General features: G+C 34.4%; 1 protein-coding gene across 1 annotated transcript in view; it reads right to left on the bottom strand.

Moving 5' to 3' along the window:
- HELLS (helicase, lymphoid specific) overlaps positions 1-22,882 on the bottom strand; it is a 36,949-nt gene that overhangs the window by 9,606 nt on the left and 4,461 nt on the right. The window contains exons 3-17 of the mRNA XM_040254561.1: positions 21,436-21,558; positions 18,589-18,645; positions 16,165-16,201; positions 16,011-16,075; positions 13,046-13,087; positions 9,290-9,514; positions 8,748-8,930; positions 8,011-8,154; positions 7,108-7,304; positions 4,995-5,091; positions 3,566-3,727; positions 2,376-2,515; positions 2,139-2,277; positions 778-861; positions 575-694 (exon numbers count right to left, since the gene is read on the bottom strand). Coding sequence (XP_040110495.1) covers positions 575-694; positions 778-861; positions 2,139-2,277; positions 2,376-2,515; positions 3,566-3,727; positions 4,995-5,091; positions 7,108-7,304; positions 8,011-8,154; positions 8,748-8,930; positions 9,290-9,514; positions 13,046-13,087; positions 16,011-16,075; positions 16,165-16,201; positions 18,589-18,645; positions 21,436-21,558 — 1,815 coding nt within the window. The remainder of the gene's footprint in view (positions 1-574; positions 695-777; positions 862-2,138; positions 2,278-2,375; positions 2,516-3,565; positions 3,728-4,994; positions 5,092-7,107; positions 7,305-8,010; positions 8,155-8,747; positions 8,931-9,289; positions 9,515-13,045; positions 13,088-16,010; positions 16,076-16,164; positions 16,202-18,588; positions 18,646-21,435; positions 21,559-22,882) is intronic.

Here is a 22,882-nt window from a genome sequence, read left to right as displayed (position 1 = left end):
GGGATGTAAACATAAGGAATTAAGAAACTGCTCCTTCCTGGAATGTGGATAAAAAAACTGACTACTAAGTAGCTATCTTATCACCATCTGTTTATCAGCAAAGGAGGGGGAAGGCAGTGGTGTGCCATGGGATATAAGCCAGCATTCTTCAAGCTGAGTATAGTTCTCAAGCATCTCCAGGACTTCTGATGTGGGATAAATAAATACTAACAGCCCCTGGAGCGACTTAGCAGCAGCACAGCAGCAGAAGCCATAAAGCTGAAAAGACCAATTTGGTGGAAAAGAGATAAAACTATCAGATTCATCTCCCATGAAACAAAATAATCATGCCTATCGCCCAGGTTGTGGCAATAAGCCAGAGGCCCTAGGATGTAAGTCTTTTTATTTTTAGGTTGTGCCACAGGGCATGCGGGATCCCAGTTGCTCAGCCAGAGACCCAACCTTGTGCTCTTTGCAGTGGAAGCAGAGTCTTAACCATTGGACCACCAGAAGTCCCTAGGTCTATTGAACATTACTTCAAAAATCAAGAAAGGAGTTACAAAGAATTAAGTATGTATGACATAAGCAGTCTTACATTTTTTTCTCTCTCTGAATATGACATGGATCCATCAAGCCTGCTAAAGTTGAAATTTCTAAAGTGACAGTAATCCATCAAAATGTCCAACATTCTTGTCATTTGTGAAAAAAGCAGCACCTAAAATTTAAATATACCTTAGTATCTATATTTACTAACAAAAAATAATTATATAGCCAAAAACCCAATCAAAAGTACCACACCTTGTGACCTCTGGTTTTTAGTTCTGGCAGCATTCGATCCAAAATTAAGAATTTGCCAGAATTTGTTACCAGCTCTTCATCAATCTTGAGCAAAGAAAGGAAAAAAAAAAAAAAAAACAGAAAAAATAGTCACAACAAGTAATAATCTGTTTTTGTCAAAATAAAAACAGTGTTCACATGTTTAAGTTTTCAATGACAAATAATTCCACCTTTTAAACTAACTTTGTTATTTGACCTTTTTTATCAGGAGATAGTTCTCAAGGAAAGATATACTCTAGAATTTAAAATCAATGATCTCACAAAATACAAACTATAGTTTTAAGTGTATACTTAATCTATCCTCCCCACCCCTCACCCCAAAACTCTGTATAATAAAACATTAACTTCAACTTAATGTTGAGGTTTATTCTTTACAACTGAGTACACTTTCAACCAAGTGTGTATGAAAATTACTGCCAAAATTCTTAGTAGAAATGAAAGAAAGTGTAAGAGCTTGTAAGTAACCTAAGTATCAAAGATAAAATTAATCTTCTGATGAAATATCAATACCCTCCAGAGATTATCTTCTTCCTTGTTCAATGAAAAGCTTTAAAGCAGTCGTTCTTAATTGGGGCAAATTTGCCCTCCACCCTCAGGGTATACTGGGCAGTGCCTGAAATATACTTTAGGTTGACACAGCTGGGAAAGGGGAATTACTGTGCCATCTGGTGGCTAAAGGCTATGGATGCTGGACAACTGGCCTATAGCCCACAAGACAGTATCTCCTTAACAAAGAATTATCTGGCCCCAAATATCAATATGCTAAGGATGAGGAACCTACTCTAAAATGCGGTTAGAGTTACTGAGAACAGATGTCACTTAATATATGTTGTCTTCCCATCAACCACCCAAGAGACCAATTTCATTCATTTAATCTGGGAGTCTGCAACTCAGCATCAACTTTTTATTCTGTTCTGTGGCTATTTGTTGAAATTTAAGCAATGAGCCGTCAGACTGACTTTGACAAGCTGAATGCTAACTAAAAGAATACTGAAAAGGTGACAACAACCTCTAAAATAGACAGTAAGTAAAACATGGAGTAGAAGCCAACTGATTACTAAAAAAACTTGTATTTCTAATGTCACTCTAAATTTAGGAGGATTCTTAGCTCTTTATATAAAACATATGAACAAAATGTTAGCTTACATATAGAAAACAACCTTTATCTGGGGGGAGAAGACTATCATCTCTACTTACTAAGAGGATTACAATCTTCATGACAAACAGCAAAGTATTTACTGCAAATAATAACAAAATGACACTTTCACATGACATAAAAAAGTCACAGAAATCAAAATAGTATATTATTAAATAGTATTTACCTTAAACTCTTGTGTAACTGGATCTATAGGGTACTCAATCAAATATGGATGGTTACAGCATTTTCGAAGTAGCATCATTATATTCTGCAACTTCAGATTAACTTCAGATTCTATAGGGATACTTGTTTCCACAATAGTTCTGCCCAAAATGTATAATCCATGAATACAAGAAATTAAAAAACAAAAAAAAAAACAGTTTAAAGAATACTTTTTAAAAATCTGTTTTTAAACTCACACCTTTCTCGGTCTACCTCTGGCTGTATTTGGCTGATCAGTTTTTCTAATTCATTAGGGAAATCATCTATTTTGCTGTAATCTACTGACTTTCTAGTTCGGCGTTTTGGTCGTCCAGTGGGACTCAGCTCAACTGTTTCTTTCTGTAATAGAACAAATTAAAGAAATATGTTTAAAAAGCATACCCTTAAATTCTATATATACATATATACAAAGTAGGGCATAATATTTTTATGCACGAAGTGTTTTAAGATATTAAAAAAAAAGTCTGTCTTTCATCATTGAGTTTCATAATTTTCAAAGGTGCAAAACCAAAGATCCATAAACTATAGCCAAATGTAAATGTTTTCCTGTAAGATTTCATTAGTTTAACACTGATGCCCATATCTAGTTTCAGAGTTAATGCATTCATATCACAATGGGAAAAAAATGATAGATAAAACTTCTGAATTTATATAAAGGAATTTAATAGGTTTGGGCTGAAATAAAACCCTGTGTATCATTACAAAGGGTATTTCTTTGGATTGGTATAATACAGCAATGAAATTCCTCCCAATAGACAATTAGTTTAATTTTCTAACAGCTAAAAAGCCAGAGATTCCTTTAATTAAAATAAAAATGGCCTAATGACTGTACAAAACAAAGATGCATAACCCTAAGTGCTTTAAAAAGAAACAAGTAGGTCCATGGCAAACAGTCAAAAATCTGGACATCTTAAAATTTAAGGGTCTCCTGATCTCCAGTTGTAAGATAATCACATTCCAATTCAATTTCTTATGATGGGTGGCTAAAGAGATCTTTCTTTCAGATAGAGGATTTTATTTCAATTTTTGGCTACCAACAATCTCCTGTAAAGGGATTATATATTTGAGGCGACTGGTCTAGTTGGCAAGCCTTAGTATACTGTGTGCTTGTTCAAATTTATTTTCAAGTTCATTCCCACACAGTATTTCAGATGACTATAAAGCAGTTATTGCAGAAACCATAACTTGAACTTTAGACAGTTTTTGCTATTGGCCTGATGCCTTATACTCCAATTAGAAATTCACCCTCAAGAAGTCATGAAAACAAGTAATGAGCCTTATTGTAAAAAGTCATGAAAATGCGATGAGCCTTATATTAAGACTGAAATGAACCATGAAAATTTTCTATGCCAACTGTCATTTACAGGTTATTTCAAGTCCACACTCTACCTCACTGGATCCAAACATGTTTGCAATTGTACGGTTCACAATGGCTGTGTAAAAGATCTCCTGTTTCTTTGAAAGTGGTGCATAAACAACTACTTCTCGTTTAGGAGGAACTTCAAGGGCAACATCAGATTTTAGTCTTCTCAGTAAGAAAGGTGTTAAAATCTAAAATTTAAACATGAATAAATATATGTAAATATCAAACATTTTCAAGGAATACTCTCCCAAATACCATTTTATCCTTTCTTCCTATATCAAACTATCACATCTCAAAGTTATATATAAAATATCTCCATGAAATTTTCTGGACCAGACCACCACATGATAAACTCACAGTGTTTATCTGTTACAGTTCACAACTTATTAATTTTACAAAAACTCTAGTATAACTTGAATATTTTAAAAAGCAAAAATAAGATGGTATCTATACTTCTTGAAGTTACAGGCCATATTTTTTAAAAGTGAGGTTTGAATTAGTAAAAAACCAAAAACAACTGACCCAGTAAAGTAGACATGAAAAGTTTCCTTCTGTAAGTTTTAAAACTTCAGACTTAAAATTATTCTTTCATCAGCTGTGATGACAAGAGATTTCCACATTTTAAAAACAAAAGAAAAGCAATAATTACACCATTATTAAACTGTTTAGGTGTTTAAAAGAAAACCTTTATATATCCTTCACAGCCTTATCTTAAAATTTACGTATAGAAAGTTCATTTTTAGGGCTCTGTACTTAAGTACTTCACAGGTATAGAGCCAAGCACAGGGAGACTTTAATTTAGCCAGAGACAGAGAGACCATTACCAGTAGGTTAAGAAAAAAGTATCTGTAGGCAGCAGTTCAGAAACAAATACACCTACATGCAATTATCAGAAAAAAAAAATTCGTGATCTGGGATATTATTTTTAGTTTTGATTTCTGTACTGTCTCACTTCAAAGTCAAAAAACTTGAAAGTCAAAAAAACTTTTTCAGAAAGATTTTGAATAAAATTGTCAAAGCACAACTGACAAGAAATTCAGGCCCACATAAGAAACTACGAGACTTTTGAAAGACTGTATTTGTTTAAAGACAGATAGGATAGATAGAATCTGTATGAAATGGCAGAATGGATCACACAGTTTGTAAGTAAATTATGCAACTATTATTGGCAAACACTGCATAAAAATCACTTATTTTTATTTTTGGCTGACAAACAGTATATGACCATTAGGGATAAAATGAGTATATGTGGAAACGACAAAAGTCTGGAAAAGCCCTTTAGCTCTGCTCTCATACCATGAGACCTCTGGGGGAGGGGAAAGGAGAGGAGAGAAAGTTAAATTGGGGTGCAGGAAGCTCATTTTTCAAAATCTACAACAGGCTGTATACATAATTTCTAAGGTGTCTTTTTTATTCTGTGAGTCTACAGTAAGCAGAATAAGAAAATCAAAAAACCTGATGCAGCATATGCAATACATTCTGTTCTCTCTCTTTAGCAATAATATCTTCAGCAGTTTCAGAAAGACTAGTGATATCAAACCAAGATTCAAAGCTGTAAAAGAAAAAATTATAAGTTAACCTATCAATATTAATCAATTATATTAATACATTTTTACATTTTAAACTTTATATTAACCTGTATATTATGAAGCAACATTTTTCCAAAAGGAACATTTTTTTCTGATTTATAAATATATTATCTTACAATAGTACAAACACCAAATAAACATTAAGGTACATTTTTCTCCCTCTTTCTTTAAAGGCAGACTTCATTTGGATATGTCTGGAATCCTGGAAGCTTGCCTACCCCATGTTCTCCTACAAATGGACCTTGAGACAGGTCCACCTCTATTGCGAAACATCCTCTTCCACCAAATAAATATGCAGCTTCAGGAAGAATGCACATATCTCATGGGAGGAAAGGGACACTGGCCTCGATTGTCAAATCAACCCTAGCTGTCAGTGGGATGACAGATGTCACAGCCACATCATCCTCACATCCTAAGATGTACATTTTATGAAACATTTTAATAAAGTTATAGAAATAAAAACTGTCTCTGAAAATCAAGGGCATATGACTCTCTTTTGGTAAAAATGTGACCCACTACAATGTTTTACGATTCAACATATATGTATGCCGATATTGATTTCTACTAATATCCTTAAGTTCTTCACAATGTAAAACAAAACAAACCCATTAACATGAACTATTAATTACAAGCATGTCTGCACTAATATCAGTAAATACAATTAGGGAAAATGGTAATAACAGTAGTTAAACCAGATATTCCCAAAATTTCATCACCTGAGGCACATTTTATGAATAAAGATTCCCAGCTCCTACCTCAGTGTTCTAACTAAGCAGAAATACACAGGACCTGGAAATCTCTTTCAATAAATGTTCCCTAAGACAGCCTGGCCTTGGGCTAACATCCTGTTACCCAAGGAGGAACACATTCCCAAAAACATTAAAAGTACTTTCCCATATAAAATTAATGTTCTTACTTCATTGATGACAAAGTATAAATCAATTACTTTGCCTATTTTTAATGTCTGATAAGATTATTTACTTTTCCATCCTGAGCATACTGATTTTCTGAAAACTATGTTTATATTTTGTTCTTTATGCTATATGCTTCAAATACAGCTTCTAGAATAAAAAACATGAGGGTGAAACTGAGAGACCTTGGTTATATTTTTGAGTCTGGCATTAACTAGTTATATTTTTAGTAATTTGACACTTGGGTTTTCTTATGTGTGAGGGGATGTATTAAACCTCTCTATCCTTTGTTTGTAAGAATATAATGAGAAAAATCCATATGAAAGTGAAAGTTAAGACAATAAGGAACTTTATAAAAATATTTTAAGGCAGAGAATTCCCAGGAAGTCCAGTGGTTAAAATATTGGGAACGTTCACTGCCATGGATGCAGGTTCAATCCCTGGTTGGGGTGTTAAGATCCCACAAATCATGAGCCATAGTCTAGTCAAAAAAAATAAAAATAAAAACTAAGCAGGATAAAAGTTTTCCTTTAATCAACACAATAAAAACTTTAAAATTAACTGTTTAATTTATCTCTTCTCATAATTTGTGTCAAAAGTAGAACTTACTAGGGGAAGGGATTTGGAGGAAGATGGTTAAAAAGTACAAACTTCCAGTTATAAAATAAATACTAGGGATATGATGTACAACATGACAACCATAGCTAATATGGCTTTATGATACACAGTAAAGTCGTTAAGAGAATAGATCTTAAGAGTTCTCATCACAAGGAGGAAAACTTTTTCTTTTTATTGTATCTATTTGAGATGATTAATTAAACCTACTGTGGTAATCACTTCACAATATATGTAAATCAAACCATCATACTGTACATCTTAAATTTATACAGTAATGTATATCAATTATTTTGCAATAAAACTAGAAAAAAATAGAGAACATATATACTACAAAGAACTAGCCAAAAGATATTATTAAAGTCCAGCTACCTAGAAGAAATTAATCTATGAACACAGATTTTGAGACTTTTAGAAAAACATAGGCAATAATTAAACAACTGGCTTACCTACCTTTTCAAGTCATCAAATACATCTGGCAGCAAAAAGTTTAGCAATGACCAAAGCTCTGATAAATTGTTCTGCAAAGGAGTACCAGTCAAAAGAAGTTTGTTATCCGCATTGAATCGTTTTAATTCCCTAATTAGGCGGCACTTCATGTTCTTAATTCTGTGTCCTTCATCTACTATTAAGTATTTCCAATAGCAATTCTAGAAAAGGAATTCGGGGAAACATTTTATATGATGGTCTCACAATTTCTCCTAAAAGCAATTCTAAAAACAAAACCACTTTATTAAGAATGAATGTCCAATTTTATTGAATGGTATTTCTGTATCTATTGAGATAATCTTGTTTTCCTCTGATCGACTAAGAGAGTAAGTTCGATTTTCTGAAACTGATATATACTTATATTCCTAAAACAGCCCTCACTTGGTCTTGAACTAATAAAGTCCACCTGCTGTTATGTATTTAAGAATTCTCCATTCACATTTTTTAGGCAAAGTAGTCTGTAGTTTTCCTTTCTAATGCTTTGTCAAGTTTTAGTGTTATCCTGGAGTCCTAAAAAAGGAACTGAAAGACTTTGTTAGTTCTATATGCTCGGAAACATTAAATAGCATTAGAATTTTCATCATAGCCAAAAAATTAAATTAAAAAAAAAGGAAAAGAGATAAAAATTATTTAAATGGTGTGTGGCTACCAAGATTTAAGTGCCAAAGGCTTTAATTTTCCTGTTAGAGACTACAATCTTCATCTCAATCTTTTGGTTAATATAAACCTCTAGGTTCTAAAGGAATACACCCAATGCAATCTATTCTATCAGGAGAAGAAAAATTAAACCAATGCTACTGGAAGGTGATATACATTTTCAGAAATGTGATTTGTGGATTATAAAGACTCCAGTGAGACCATTTGTACCTGCAATGTACTTCGGTCTCTCATGGCTATCTCAAACGAAGTGATCACCACAGGGTGGATCTGCAGTGTCCCCTTCCGCTCGTGAATATGCTTTACCAATATTCGACGCTCTTGCTGGGTCCCATGATATAACATAGTAGGAATCTAAAAGATGTTATTAGATTGATTGGTAACAAACTTTAGAACAAAATATAAATAACAACAATTTAGAAAATATGAAGTTAAACATTTCTGAGAGAAAAAAACATAATTTAACTTTAGTTCTATCTTTCTATAATAAAATGAGTCGATCAATTTTAATTGCTGGGCTACAGTGGGAGGATAAAAAGGGCCACAAAATCAACTCAAGTGTAAGGTGAGAGGAATGGCAAAGCTATTTCTGGAGTGTGTACTTCTCCTAAGGCAAGCATGTGGCTACAACACATATGGAAGGAAAACACTATAATAAGGATGAACAGAATTAAAAATAAACTCTGCCAAGGCCTGTCTCAGGTGGGTCAAAGTAGTCAATGCACTCTGAATCACCCAGGGATACTTCAGGCAAGATTTCTGAGACTACCAATACGTATTCTCTGTAAACTTACAGAAGGTATTGCTGATATTGAAAGATAAGTTAAATAAGATGCAGACACAGAAATCAACATAATTATAATAAGAGATCTATAACTTAATTCAGGCAACAAAATAATTAAATATTTGTAATGATAATATATGTAACAAAAGGAAGCATGTCTTACTTCTGGTGTAAATCTTTTGAATTCAGCCATCCAGTTAGGAAGTGTAGACAAAGGGCCACAGACGAGAAAAGGTCCAAGCACACCTCTCTGAATCATCAATGCAATTGTAGCAATGCACTGAACTGTCTTCCCCAATCCCATTTCATCTGCTAAAATACCATTAATTCCGTTTTCCCAAAGCATCTGGACAAAAATAATATACACTCTATTTGAATGCTGATATAAACATCTATTGAATCAGCAGTTTATTTCTTCCTTTAATCCAACAGGGATAATTATGATGAGACTGACATAGTCATATTTTAAGTTATAAAAACACTGTGTGAACTCAGTTTCCAAAGCCATAAAAATGTTGGTAGCCTTGAATAAGATAAATTTCCACTTTCAAAAACTTACTAGAAAATAAGTATTTACACAGAAATACATGTCTTATATATAACAGTGAAACACAGAAGGAACAGCTCAAGTTGTGTTATATAATATTAATAGGTTATTACATAGAAATGAAACAATATCTTGAATCAAAATTGAGGATGTATTACCCTAAGCCATTCCATGCCTTCCACTTGGTACCACCGCATCACTCCTCCCGTGAAGTGTTTTGGTTGCTGAAAGGGTACTGGCTGTCCATTACATTTCCGAACGGGGTCAAAAAAGAATTTTGTATTTTGCCTAACCGTTTGAGATAATCTATCTTTAATTTTACTATTTGAATCTTTATTTTTCTGAAGATCTTCTACACACATATTAGAAGAGGAGCTCTCATCCTGTAAAGAAAAAAGTTCAGATAAAAATTTAATACATAATTATGCTGCTACCCTCCATTAATCAGAAAATGTAACTAATATAATCAAAATTGCAGTTACGTAATGAACTGTGCTGTTGTAGAAGACTCTTGAGAGTCCCTTGGACCGCAAGGAGATCCAACCAGTCCATCCTAAAGGACATCAGTCCTCAGTGTTCACTGGAAGGACTGATGCTGAAGCTGAAACTCCAATACTTTGGCCACCTCATGTGAAGAGCTGACTCACTGGAAAAGACCCTGATGCTGGGAAGGATTGGGGGCAGGAGGAGAAGGGGACGACAGAGGATGAGATGGCTGGATGGCATCACTGACTCGATGGGACATGAGTTTGGGTGAACTCCGGGAATTGGTGATGGACAGGGAGGCCTGGCGAGCTGCGATTCACGGGGTCGCAAAGAGTCAGACACGACTGAGCTGAACTGAATCACTGTGAAGATCATTTCACATGTTGAATAAAAATCTATCGTTAGTTTCGTTCAAGAATATAAAAATTATTTACTTTCTATAAGTAATTACCTTCACTACAGGGAAAGGGACAAAGTAAAAATAGTTTAAAACTGTATCAGACTTAAAGAGTGTCAATTTATCTGTGACACAGCACCAACTGATGACCAAAGGTAGACTTCACTGGTTAGCTAGGTCCAAATTCCATTATAAGAATATGAAAACAAGGATTAAGTCAATTCAAATGAAGTCCTATAAATGATGCCAACAACTGAATATTCAACTGGAAATATAGGGAACCTGAGTTTCACCACTCCATACATAAAATTTGTGATGAAATGATATACCTAAACATCAAACCAAGAACCATAAAGCTTTCAGAAGAAAACAGAGGATAACCTTGTGATAAATTTTCACAAACCTTGATAACCTTGTGATAGACAAATACTTCTTATACAAGACAAAAAAGTACTAACCATCAAAAGAAAACAAGTAATGATTTGGACTATTACAAAATTTAAAATTTTCTGCTTATTAAAAGATATCACTAAAAGAAGATATCATTAAGAAATTGAGTAAACAAGCCAGAAACAGAAAGAAAATACAGTATATATATCTGACAACAATCAGAACTCATATATCGGGAGGGGGGTGGGAGGGGGGCTCATGTTTGGGAACGCATGTACACCTGTGGTGGATTCATGTCAATCTATGCCAAAAGCAATACAGAATTGTAAAGTAAAAATTAAAAATAAATAAATAAATTAAAAAAAAAAAAAAAAAAGAACTCATATATCAACATAAATACAAATAACCCAATAACTGGGCAAAAGATAATAAACAGAAACTTTACAAAAGAAAACACATTAACAGCCATTATAAACATAAAAATTAACTCTACATTAGTAATTAAAATACAAAATAAAACTACATGAAATTCATTCCACGACTAAGGTTAAAAAGACTAATGACATGAAATGCTGGCAATGATATGAATTCAAACTTTTATACACTACTAATGGAGAGTCGGGAAGCAACAGTTAGAACTGGACATGGAACAACAGACTGGTTCCAAATAGGAAAAGGAGTATGTCAAGGCTGTATATTATCACCCTGATTATTTAACGTATATGCAGAGTACATCATGAGAAACGCTGGGCTGGAGGAAGCACAAGCTTGGAATCAAGACTGCTGGGAGAAATATCAATAACCTCAGATATGCTGATGACACCACCCTTATGGCAGAAAGTGAAGAACTAAAGAGCCTTTTGATGAAAATGAAAGAGGAGAGTGAAAAAGTTGGCTTAAAGCTCAACATTCAGAAAACGAAGATCATGGCACCTGGTCCCATCACTTCATGGCAAATACATGGGTAAACCGTGGCTGAGTTTTTTGGGGGGGCTCCAAAATCACTGCAGATGGTGACTGCAGCCATGAAATTAAAAGATGCTTACTCCTTGGAAGGAAACTTATGACCAACCTAGACAGCATATTAAAAAGTAAAGACATTACTTTGCCAGCAAAGGTCCGTCTAGTCAAAGCTATGGTTTTCCCAGTAGTCACAGACAGATTAACGTTAGAGTTGGACCATAGAAAAACCTTGAGTGCCGAAGAATTGATGCTTTTGAACTGTGGTGTTGGAGAAGACTCTCGAGAGTCCCTTGAACTACAAGGAGATCCAACCAGTCCATCCTAAAGGAGATCAATCCTGAATATTTGTTGGAAGGACTGATGTTGAAGCTGAAACTCCAATACTTTGGCCACCTGATGCAAACAGCTGACTCATCTGAAAAGACCCTGATGCTGGGAAAGATTGAGGGCAGGAGAAGAGGATGACAGAGGACGAGATGGTTGGATGGCATTACCAACTCAATGGACATGGGTATGGTGAACTCCGGGAGTTGGTGATGGGCAGGGAGGCCTGCCGTGCTGTAGTTTCTGTGGTTGTAAAGAGTCAGACACGACTCAGTGACTGAACTGAACTGAGTGAGAGTAAAATGGTGGGTTCACTTTCAGAAAAGAGCTCTACTTTCTTATAAAGTTGAACTTCATTTACCATATGATCCAGCAATTCCATTCCTAGGTATATATCAAAAAAATATGAAAACATGTCCACACAAAGATCTTTACAGAAGTTATTATAGCAGCCTCATTCAGAACAGTTACAAAGTGGAAACAACTCAAATGCTCAAGAGAATGGATAAAGACATTGTAATATTTGACAGAATACTACTCAGCAATAAAAAACCTACTAGTAACAAAACAACATCAATGATTATCAGCCACAGTATAGGGGTGGGCAAGACTGGCAAGGATACCAGAGATCCTTCTACCATAATGAAAAGGTGCTAAAATTTTGATTTGGATGATGGTTACACAGATATATACACTTAACAAAACTTATCAGAATGAACATAAGATCAGTATGTTATTTATTATATATTACAAAGTGTAGTCAATTCCACAGTAAATTGTGATAGAAGATTAGATTGGACTTTATCTTTTAAAATACATCCAAGATTTATTTTTAAAAATGCTTAATTTTATTTACATTTAACATAACTGGTTGTAACTGCATCATAAACCAAACCTTATACTGAAGAAAGAAAAAAATCCTATAAGTGTAGAGCCTTGATAGTAAATACCAAGGTCACAAGACATCTCTCTACATAAAATGAGGGTTTAGGGGTGGGGATAGAAACAAGCCTTCTCAAACAAAACCAAAGAAAATCTTGGAAGGCCAGAAACAAGACTGAAGTATCCCGAGGGACTTCCACAAGCTGCGGAATATATACATGTGGAATGTACATAGGCATATAGTACAGTTACCTGCATCTTTGCCAGACTCTCAAAGACTCAAAAATTAATATTTACACATTAAAGAACATATAATAGATTATACTTAAAGTTGATAGATAAGAAAGAAGCATGTTATAGGATAACTAGTGAGAAAAAATGTACACTGGTGCTTAAGAGAAAAAAAAAACTAATGATCAGGGACACAAATATGACTCCTAAATTTAATAAATCTCTCTTATAAATCTCTTACCTCATTCTCCTTTTTATTTTTCTTGGCCACAGACAAAATTTCCTAAAACAATGAGAAAACAGAAACAAAATAACAATGATTATGGTCCATTCATTTATTTATTCAACAAACATTTACTCTTGTTCTGATTTTATGCCAGGAAATGGGGATAAGGCTAGTAAAGTAACTAAAATACAGAGGAATCAAACATGAGACAAAATTAGGCCCATGGCATCTTATAAAATCCTGAATTCGTGAGCAGCACTTAAAAATTGGAATATTTACTCCCAAATTTTTCAGTTTGTTTTTTTTCTTAGTTGAAGTTTTTCTTAAGTCCAAATTCACACAGTCCTCTAGTAAAAAGGCAAACTACAACCCATGGACCAACTCTAGCCAGCAACCTGTTTTTATAAATGTCTAAAGTTTAATTAGAAAAAAAGTCAGGCTCATTGGTTTACAATTTGTCTGTGACTATTTTCTGGATACAACGACAAAGTTCAGGGTGAGTTACTTACAAAACCATTCAAAGTCATAAAATGTTTATTATCTAGCCCTTGACAGAAAAAGTTTTCAAAACTCTGCTCTAGAGTCAAGTTGTGGTTACCACCATTATTCAAGGATTCACTTCCAAATGTATTAAAATCCCAACTCCAGGCCACTTTAGGCCTCTCTCTGGATTAGAGACCTGAATATGCAATCCTGAGCAAGAGGAAAAGACAAATACATTAAAAATAAAGAATAAAAGTGTTCTGATTTTGAAGTACCTACTAGATGCTAAGGGTAGAGAGACAATGAACCTAGTGACTTCAGAGAACAATACATCAAATTTTCTGAAAAAGTTGTTATCAGGGCATAATAATTAAAGACAGAATTAAATTCTAGGATAGCATGTGCAGAGGCTAAAGTGGATAAAACAGTATGATACATTCAAGAAATTTTAAGCATGTCTCAAATTTGAGATACACAGGAGAATAAAAGGACACGTGGCTGATAGCACACACATACACACATGTGTATGTTTCGTGTATATGTAAAGTATCATATAAATATAGATATTCATATTCTAAGGCTAAAGAAATTTTATATAGAGAACAGATAGAAGAGTTGTCTTTTAAAATGGCTAGCTGAGATGAACCTTTTTGGAGAACAATTTGCAAATGAATCAAAACAATAGCAACTATGAAGTATTCTTGTTAGAAATTAAACTTCCTAAACTCCTAATGCCGCTTACCTCTACAGCTTCATCCTATACCACTCTTCTGTTGATATACTAGAGCCAAGTATAATTTCTTTTTAAATTTTTTGAAATTTCCGGAACTCTTCTGCCTCTGGACATTTGTTAAAGATTATCACCTCTTCCTATGACACATCCCCAGCATCTTCCCTATATCTTATTATTCCTATTAACCTGCCCCCACCACCTTTACATGACTTAATTTTTATCCCTCAAGTCTCAACTTCCTAGATGAAACCTTTATGAAACTCAGGCTTGAGTTAAGCACCCCTCTATATGCTCAATAGCATTTTCCAATTATCCAATTATATTTGACTACTTCCTTCCAAATATTTCTCACTGGATAAATGCTAAGGCAAAGAGAGTGATTACATTATTGAGTCTAAGTTCATACTGCTTGCTGCAAAACAGGCCAATAATTGAGAGAAGAGCTGTTGGGGCAAGGAATAACAACTTTATTCATAAGGCCAACAAACCTGCCCCAAAAGAACTATCTTGCCTGAGTTAGAATTCAGGCTCCTTTTATACTAAAAGAGAAGGGAGTGAAGTCAAACATTTCCTGGTTCACATCAATGTTGTTGTTTAGTAACTAAGTTGTGTCTGACTCTTTGGCAACCCCGTCAACTGTAGCCCGCCAGGCTCCTCTGTCCGTGGGACTTTTCCTGGCAAGAATACTGGAATGGGTTGCCATTTCCTTTTCCACAGGGATCTTCCCGACCGAGCTCGAACCTGCATCTTCTGCACTGGCAGGCGGATTCCTCACCGCTGAGCCACAAGGGAAGCCCAGTTCACATTAAGGGATGTGTTAATCTCATTAATAGTGTTTTCACTATTATTAATTAATAAGTGTTTTTCACTGCAGTCTCAGTGTGTTCCATAACAAATCAAGTGGGTCCTGAGTATTATTTTTAAATGGGGAAAGAAGGGAAAATAAAGTGTATATCCTGAGAGTGAAGACAAGTATTGTGGGGCTTCCCTGTGGCTCAATGGTAAAGAATCTGCCTGCCCATGCAGGAGACACAGGTTCAATCCCTGGTCCAGGAAGGGAAGATGCCACATGCTGCAGAGCAATTGCAACAACTGCTGAGCCTGTGCTCTAGAGCCTGGGAACTGCAACTACTGAAGCCCGCACACCTTAGAGCTGGTGTCCCACAAGAGAAGCCACTGCAACGAGAAGCCCACACACAGAAACTGGAGAAGAGCCTGCACGACAACAAACACCCAACACAGCCAAAATAAATAAATTAACTTTTTAAAAAAGATAAGTATTATGTTAAACTTTATACTTTATGAAGATGTGAAGAGTTATAATTTCAGGTAAAAGAAAAGTAGAGCAGATAATAAAGTTAGAATTTTTGTTAATATTAAGAATGTGATACATTAAATTATGCTTAAGGGATATTTAGGGTTTGCTGTAATTAAAGATAGTCTTTAATTAATTTTTATTTAATGAGATACTAAGTGAGAAGGTGAAAACAGAAATGGCTTTAGAAATTAGTTTATGGTTTTAGCTTCCTAACAATCTTTCTTAAGATACAGTTTTGAGGTTGTAAGAAGTTATAATAATTTCTCACTAGACCAAGCTCATACTCCTTTAACAGACAGGAAGATGGTACCATCTTCTTCCCTAAAACACTTAAATGGCTGAAAAGATAGGTAAATATCAGTAATCAGTACACCTTTAAGTAATAGTTATCAATATCACATAGGTTATACACAAAACCTTATGTGTCCTTCCCCCTTTATTTTTACCTCTTTTGACATGACCTCTGAAATATTATATGATTCATCTTCTCTTCCTCTCTTCTTTTTCATGACTATAAAAACAATACCATTTTAGTTTTTATAGTAATTTAAGCAAAAAATATAAATGCATATTCTTCAAAACTATAACAAAGAAATTTACCTGCATTCTCCTCACGTGCATCAATGGAATTTTTATCCTACAAAACAAGGATTTAGACTATTATTTTCCCAAAACTTCTATGGTATTACAAGTTTTAAGGCACCGATTAAGTAAACTTTCCTTGCAGTTGAACCAAATCCACAACTCTTCACTATTATGCTTACTAAAAGGTAACCTTTTTCTATATTTCCCTACTATAACTTGTTTGTAACTCTACCTTTTCCCAAAGCTCTACTTTTCTCCATTTTCTTCCATCTAAGACAAATTTCAAAATTAAGCAGAGGCATTTTTATTTTGTAATTACCATGTACATCTCTTCTCTAACTATGTTTATGCTGAAGATACTCAATGGGTATGGTATGGAAGGAGTATTCATTTCAGTATAATTTGTAAGTCAAATACAACTGAGAGTAGATTATCAAAGAGAAAAACCAATGGAAAGGAGATAAAAGAAATGAAGAGACATTCAAAAAGTGTCTCAAAATGTGAGCGGGAAAAGAATAGGTAGACAACATGCATGAAAAATAAAAATGACAAAGAAGGTAAATATAAAAATAAAGTAAAAAATTTAAAGGATTAAAAAGGAAAATACCAAGAGAATAGTGAAATGGAATAGACAGAATATGATGGCTGACACCTTTAGAATAAAAGGAAAAAAAACCCAAAACCTGGTATAAAAAGTTAGCTGGGTGAAAGTAAAGACTGTTTTAAAGCAACAGGCTGAAGAATACAGTGCAAATGGTTGGTTAAGCCAGTAAAATTATAAGTACATTCTTCAAAAACCCAAAATAAGTCCCTGGAATTAGCAACTGAGTCAAGTATCAGTTTTCCACAACTGCTTTTGTTGTACGGTTACCTGCTATGTACCTTAACATCACCGCTAACTACACTAAGAATCAAGTAACTGGACTTAGATACCCTCCCTATTTTTCCTATTGGCATTTTGATATTTTCTAACAAAGGCAGTCTGGGGTAGAAATTAAGTGCGGAGTCTGAAATTAATCCTAGAATCAAATCCTAGCTTACTATTTATTAGCTATGTGATCTTCAAACTTAGTCAATTCTCATTCACAATAGCTGAGTTCTATAAAGTCACCATGAATACTGAATTAGTGAACACCGAATCAGTGCATCTAGAAGAAACCCAAGTTTAGGTTCCCGCAAGCACATCTTCATTAACTGATCAATACATAACCCTGTTTATGCATATAAACATACAGTACTGTTTAAAGACAGCTCATTTAAAACATATGCTGATTAACACTGAACTCAAAGCCAAGAGCAATTTAACTCACACATGAAGGAAGCTTATCTAACAGATATACTTTCTCCATAAGGCACATCACAGTCTTCTTGCATAAGAAACACTAGACAGCACTTCAGCACAATGTAACTGACAGTCTTTTAAACAGCAAAATCGCCAAACCCACAAAAATACAAAAATCATGACAACACATAGACACAAAAAGGAGACCTGTTTACACTGACAGCTTAAATAAGGCAGGTAGCTTTGACCTCAGCTGGGAATGTTACTTATAGAGAGACTCAAATTTTTTGCCATTCCACACATGCACATGTCTGTGAATGGCCACAAAAACATGGGTATTGATTTGGGGATAACAAATTATAGCAAGTAGGCTAACTGGAAAATAAGTAATCTATGAATAATGAGGATGGACTGTACTCTATCTCCTTGCATCAGCTTCTTTATACATAAAACATGGGGAATAGTATCTCTACCTGAAAGAGCTACTTTGAGAATTAAGACATGTAAAGTTTAGAACACCACCTGACACACAGTAAGTACTCAATAGTTGCTACCCATATTATTTCTCTTTTCACTAGCACAAGTATTGTTTGTACAATTCCTATCAATATGGCATAAAAAGCCTCATGTTAAAAAAAATTAAAACATTCCTCCAAAAGATCACATCTAAAACTCAGGCTATCCCTAAATGGATGCTCTGTCTGAAACACTATACCATACATGCTATCTACTCCAGTTTTGGTTCCACTGCTACAGCTATGTACAAGATACAAATTTAGATTACTGGTATGGTTCTAAGTTGACATAATGAGGTTAGAGGCATGAAGAAGAACAATCATTACAGGCTCCAAAAGAGCTGGCCACTTATAAAATGCCTTGAGGTATACAATATTTATAGATTTTTCCTGAGATTATAAAGTGAAATTGTGCTACTATGAAATACAGTCCACAGGATGAGAAACTAAAGGTCACAGTTTAGCTCTCCTTCCATATCTAGATACTGAGAAACAGATTTTACATGTTTCTGTGCAACCAACAAAGAAAGGCTATCAGATAAAGAAGGTTTACTTTTTTAATCAAGAGTCAAAAGAATACAAGAGGATGTCTTCAATATCTAAGGTGACATATATAAAATATTCAGGCTTACTATTTATTACCTTCGTAACTTTCAAAGATTCCTTTTTTCTCTCCAGTTTCTCTTTCTTCTTTTGCTCCTACAAGATAATTTTTTCTTAGTGTCAAATGCAAAGCATCAAACACATATCTGAAATAACTTAAGCTCACAACGAAGAAACTGTACAAAAATTAAAAAAACAAAAACTTGAGCTTCAAGCCTTTCCGAAGTAATAGGGGACAGATTTCCTGCCTTAAGCAACTAAAATCCAGATAAAACATACCAATGGTTTTCAGCAACTTTTTATCACGCAGCAAAGGACAGTGAACACTGACAAAAGGTAAACAAACAAGGCGAATCTTCTTCTAAGCTTACTGCCTAGAGGCAATGTCCAAATGCAAATAATGGAGGGAGAACCCAAGGAGAGCTCAGCAGTCTGAGCTGAGAAGACAGAGGGCAAAACTCAGAGGAGCTGGCAAACCAGGGTCAAAGTACCAGAGGGGAGAAAGCAATATACAAAAGAAGCTCTGAAAATCTGCAGTGGCACGCTCAGACCAAGTATTGATCAGTGTGTGAGTAGAGAAAATGAGGGCCAGAAAAAGAGCAACTAGAAAGCAGGTGGAATGATCTCTGTGCTCACAAGGGATCAGGAACGGTTCATATTCCTGTCAGCCAAAGCTGAAAGGCCTCTTAACACACACAGCATCAAGGAAAAACTTTCAGAAGACGGACCAAGTTATTCTTAGACTAGAAGCTGTTCCAAAGCTCCCTAACAAAGTTTTAAAAGCAGGACATAAAATGACTCAAATTATTTCCAAGAGGTGGTTAAGGGTATTTGCCTTAGGAGTCATTAAGCTTGGTATTTGTTTTTCTGTTTCACTTTATCATAGAGTTTTGAAAAGGGCTCCAACAAAGAAAAATGAAAATTTAGCAAATGTAGCAAAATCTTCCTTGATAATCATTAACTGTGAATGATGGGGACAAAAGGATTTATTGTAGTGTTAACATTAGCCCAAGTTTTAAAATCTTCATATATTATAGTAGACTTAGAAATAAATTATACAGTGTCTTAGATAATAAACGCAATGGGAAGAACAAAACAAGGTAAACGAGATGAGGGAAGAGGTGCTGGGTAACTTTATTTAAGGTTGTCAGGGCAGGTCTCATTGAAAAATATTTAAGCCAAAGCTTGAGGATGATAATGAAGTAAGCCAGGCAGGAGTCTACTGAGAAGAGGGTTCCAAGCAGGAAATACACCTGGAACAAGGTCTGAAAGGTAATGGGGTTGAGAGAGGCAACCAGACTGCTTATGGTCTTCTGGCCATCATAAGGACTTGGGCTTTCTTAGAAATAGTGAAAGCTAGAAAGCAGTGAAATATAATTAAAATACTGCATGGGGGGTGGGGGAGTGGGAGAAGCACTAAAGAAAAACACATTCTTCATCCTGTAGAGACTCTTTTAAAACTGAAGGTAAATGAAGACTTTTTCAAACATAAAAGCTAAAAGAACCTGTTACCAACAGAAAATGCAGACAAACCTATAATTACAGAAAGCAGATCAGAAGACAGGAAATGAGGAAAGATAGAAGTGAGGGATGGCAGAGAATAAAAAAGGGGGCAGAATTCAGCCATAAAAAAAGAATCTAATCTTGCTATTTGTGACAATATGAATGGATCTGAGGGCCTTATACTAAGTAAAATTAAAGAGAAAGATAAATATTATATAATCTCACATGTGGAATCTTTAAAAACAAAAAAGCTCAGATACAGATAACAGATTAGTGTTGGAAGGTCAAAAGGTAGAAATTTCCAGTTAAAAAATAAACAAGTCATGGGGATGTACTACACAGCACGGTGACCACAGAGAATAATGTGTGTGCTGCATGCTCGGTCGTGTCCGACTCTCTGTGACTCCATGGAATATAGCCCACCAGACAGACTCCTCTGTTCATGAAATTTTCCAGGCAAGAATATTGGAGTGGGTTGCCATTTCCTACCAGGGGATCTTCCCAACCCAGACGTAAACCTACATCTCCTGCGTCTCTGCATTGGCAGGCAGATTCTCTACCAGTGTGCCACCATACTTATTGCATATTTGAAAGTTGCCAAGAGAGTCAATCTTAAAAGTGTGCATCGTAAGGAAAAAAAAATTTCTTAACTAGGTATGGTGACATTAACTAGACTTACTGTGGTGATCATTTTGAAATATACAGTAATACTGAATCATTACACCGTACACCTGAAACTAAAATAATGCTCTATGTCAATTATATCTCATTAAAAAGGAAACAGAAAGAATTTTGGGGAATTAATGGTTATGTTCATTATCACGGTTGTGGTGGCTTCATGCGTATACATTTTAAATATGTACAGTTTTGTGTGTATCAATTACATTTCAATAAAGCATTAAAAAAAAAGAACTGAGCAAAATAAAATACAAAATTTCTAGCATACAAAAAAAAAATCACTGGACAGAATAAAAATCAGTCAAAAGGCAAATTAAAAAAAATGTTAGTATATTCATACAATGGAATGCTTCTTAGGAATAAAAATGATCTATTAAATAAATACATATAAGCGAGACACCAAAAGAATGTTTTTCCTATGATTCCATTTGTATAATATTCTAGAAAAATCAATACCAATTTATAATTACAGCAAACAAAAATCAGTGGTTGTCCAGGGCCAGAAATAGAGATCGCTGAGAGAAGAGAACTTTTGTGGGTAATGGAAATGTTCTTTATCTTGACTGTACTGATGATTACACAGGTCAAAACTCACCTAACTGTTAATTTTTAAATGTGTGCATTATATTTTATATAATTTATATCTCAATAAAGCTTTCTTTTAAAAAATTAAGCTGTTAACTATAATCAATCACACGTACATACCTCTAACTGCTGCTGTTCCATTTTAGTCAATAAAAATTTGGAGTAAATATTGCTTTTTTCAAGCAAATGTTGAAGTCTACGATATCGAATGTCCATGGACTCTCTATCCCAAGACATGCGAGCCTATCCAAAGAAAAAGTTTCCATAATTATTAAGTTTTCTGACATACATTGATCTTTCTGCATAATGTGTAACAAAGATGACTAAACTGCACTTTAGGTTTAATACATTTTCTATAATTAATAAAAATACTTATATAATATTAAATTCACTTACTAAAAATGCCTATCTTCAAACAAAAAACTAGAATAACTAAAAAAAATATGATTCTGGGGTTCAACAGGCAATCTGGTAAAATATATTAATAGCTTGGCTACCAAAATATTGAAATTTCAGATACTGAAAACATGATTATTGGCATCTACGAAACTGAAGGCCCATTTTCAAAATATCTGAAATTACAATTAGAAAGCAAATATTTAATTTAAGTCGAAATTAAGTTTTTAAAAAACTGAATGATTTCAGAAAATTTTTATATACCAGTTTTATTTGCAAGAGCACTGGAAGTAAAAGATAAAACCTCATTAGCTAGGGAGTAGAACATCTAGTTTTAGAATTTAAATACGATATTGTTAAAATACTTCAACAAGCTAAATCTACTGCTAATTTCTTATAAGGCTCTTTTCTCCTCAGTATTGTATTACCCAAGATTTGCCCTTACCTTTTAGGTTTCTTTTACTCTCATACTCTTAGCTTTATCTTTGACCCCTGTACAACTTCTATCTACAAAACTCTGCTTTTCATATTACTGTCACATACTACCTATTTGTTCATTTATAGAAGTATGCAACATTCTAGTGGCTAAGGAGGATCTCTCAAGTCACAATAAAAGTAAACAGAAGGCACAAGAGAGAAAACAAAAGCAACAAATAAATAGCATAGTTCAATGGTCCACAAACTTTTTTTGGTAAAAGGGCAAATATTTAAATATTTGAGCATGATATGGTTTGTACTGCGAATACTTAAATCTGCCTTTGAACAGTTACAGACAATAAATACATAAACCAAAGTTGTGTTCCAATAAAACCTTCTTTACATAAACAGGAAGAGGCCAAATCCAGTTTATAAGTGGCCAACTAAATACTGTAATCTGAACTCAAAAGAAAAGCATTAAGTGGACGGAAATCAAGAAAGAGTTGAATATGTGCAAATCTCACTAACCAAAAAAAAAAAAAAAAAATCTCACTAACCAAAGTGGCCAACTGAATACTGTAATCTGAACTCAAAAGAAAAGCATTAAGTGGATGGAAATCAAGAAAGTTGAATGTGTGCAAATCTCACTAACCAGCAATCCCACTCCTGCGTGCGTGTGTATCCCACTCCTGCATATATATGTATGTGTGTGTGTGTGTATCCCACTCCTGCATATGTGTGTGTGTGTGTGTGT

The sequence above is a fragment of the Oryx dammah genome, unplaced genomic scaffold, assembly GCF_014754425.2.
Source record: "Oryx dammah isolate SB20612 unplaced genomic scaffold, SCBI_Odam_1.1 HiC_scaffold_14, whole genome shotgun sequence".
NCBI classification, from domain to species: domain Eukaryota; kingdom Metazoa; phylum Chordata; class Mammalia; order Artiodactyla; family Bovidae; genus Oryx; species Oryx dammah.
Note: the sequence above shows the minus strand (reverse complement) of the source record. Positions and strands in the feature narration are given on the sequence as shown.